This window comes from Neophocaena asiaeorientalis, unplaced genomic scaffold, assembly GCF_003031525.2.
Source record: "Neophocaena asiaeorientalis asiaeorientalis breed wild unplaced genomic scaffold, Neophocaena_asiaeorientalis_V1.1 scaffold353, whole genome shotgun sequence".
Lineage (NCBI taxonomy): Eukaryota > Metazoa > Chordata > Mammalia > Artiodactyla > Phocoenidae > Neophocaena > Neophocaena asiaeorientalis.
This window is the reverse complement of record NW_020175261.1, coordinates 104265-105810: the sequence shown is the minus strand read 5'-3', so window position 1 is coordinate 105810 and position 1546 is coordinate 104265. Positions and strand designations below refer to the sequence as shown.

Sequence of the window (1546 nt, the reverse complement as noted above, 5' to 3'; positions counted from 1 at the left end):
CGGAGGGAGGAAGCGAGAGAGGTGCACCGGAGGCCACCCGCGCTCACAGGCCGGCGCGTCCACCTGCGCGCTCCTGCCCGCGCGAGCGTCTGGAACGCGGTGGAAGGCTGGGGGCTGCCGGACCTCTCCGCGTCCTGCGGCAACGCGCCACCAAACTCCCGCCTCCGTCCCTACATGCTGGACTGTGAGCAAAACAGGAGAAAAGCGGGTCAAACGGTAACGAGCAGGGAGGGAAAACTGGAGGCTAGTGGGGCCAGTCTCTGCTTATGCGACGCTGAGTCTTAGAAGCTGTGCTCATCTTGTCCACTTCTCTGTGTTGAAGCCGAACTTGTGGGCTCTTTCCGCCTTATTCATTTATTCAGCTTTTCACTTATTCAGCAAATATTTACCGAGTTCCCATTTTGTGGAAAAAATAATGTTTGACACTGGGAATAATACAAAGATAAGAATCCCTTCCCCGCCCGTAACCTTCCCGGCCCTGAAGGGCCTTAGAGTTTGATGAGGAGACACTTAAACCTTTGCGATATAACCCGAGATAAATAACAAACAAAACCCCCTATCCTTGGCCTTCGCTTCTGCTGCTCTTCCAAGTAAACACCATCAGGACTAAATCTAGGCTTTATTTCTTTCAAGAACCCTCCCGTGACAACTTGCACCCTTCCCTCTTCCAGACAGCGTTAGGGCCCCCTTCCAAAGTCGTGTATTCTGTTGATTTTGTACTGTGTCCCGTAGTCTAGACTTTTGAGCTCTTGGAGGCAGAGGCAATGTAATCTTGGCCTTGTATTCCTCAGCACTTGGTGCTGATAAAACTTTGTTTTGGACAAACGGATGTCCCCAGTCCTATGTTACCTCTCTTACAGAACTTTTATTCTCTCATGTTACAGTGTATGCCTCTCTTCTCCCCTTGCATTCATTCAGGAAGTTATCCATTGACTGCCTGGTGTGTTCCAGATGTTATGCCGAGCTCTGAGCATGGAGTGGTAACTTAAAACCAGAATAGTCTTTACTCTTACAGAGCCCACTTGGAGGGATAGACACTAATCAGACAAATATTGATACATGTAAGATTGTAACTGAGTTGTGTGCTATTGTATCAGTTTTTGCTGTGTAGCAAACCACCACAAAACCTAGTGGCTTACAGCAATGCTTTAGCTAACTCGGGATTCCGTGAGCGAGCTGGGTGGTTTTTCTACTTTGGGTCTGCTCAGCTGGGCTCTTTCATACATTCCTGGTCAGCTGGCGGGTCTGCTGGTGGCTGGATGATCTAGGATGGTCTCGCTACCAAGTCTTCTGGTGGGAAGGCTGTCAGCAGGGGCAAAAAAAGGCAACATATTAGTAGCCACTTCTGCAATGTGACACAAGTACTAAGGAAAAATAGATGACACCAAGAGAGCATATACTGAATATAAACGTTTGTTTTGAACTATTTGGGGAAAGGACTAAAGTGACGTTTGAGTTGAGATCCAAAAATTGGGAAGGGGGTAACTAGGTGAAGAGGGAAGGAAAAACAGTCCAAAGAGAGGGAAAATACAGGCAAATTTCCCTC

At 48.2% G+C, this 1546-nt stretch overlaps 1 protein-coding gene across 1 annotated transcript in view; it reads right to left on the bottom strand.

The window, feature by feature from the left end:
- The window catches only part of CIBAR1 (CBY1 interacting BAR domain containing 1), a 27356-nt gene that overhangs the window by 25583 nt on the left and 227 nt on the right, over positions 1-1546 (bottom strand). The window contains exon 2 of the mRNA XM_024765419.1: positions 48-182. Within this exon, the coding sequence (XP_024621187.1) occupies positions 48-182 (135 nt within the window). The remainder of the gene's footprint in view (positions 1-47; positions 183-1546) is intronic.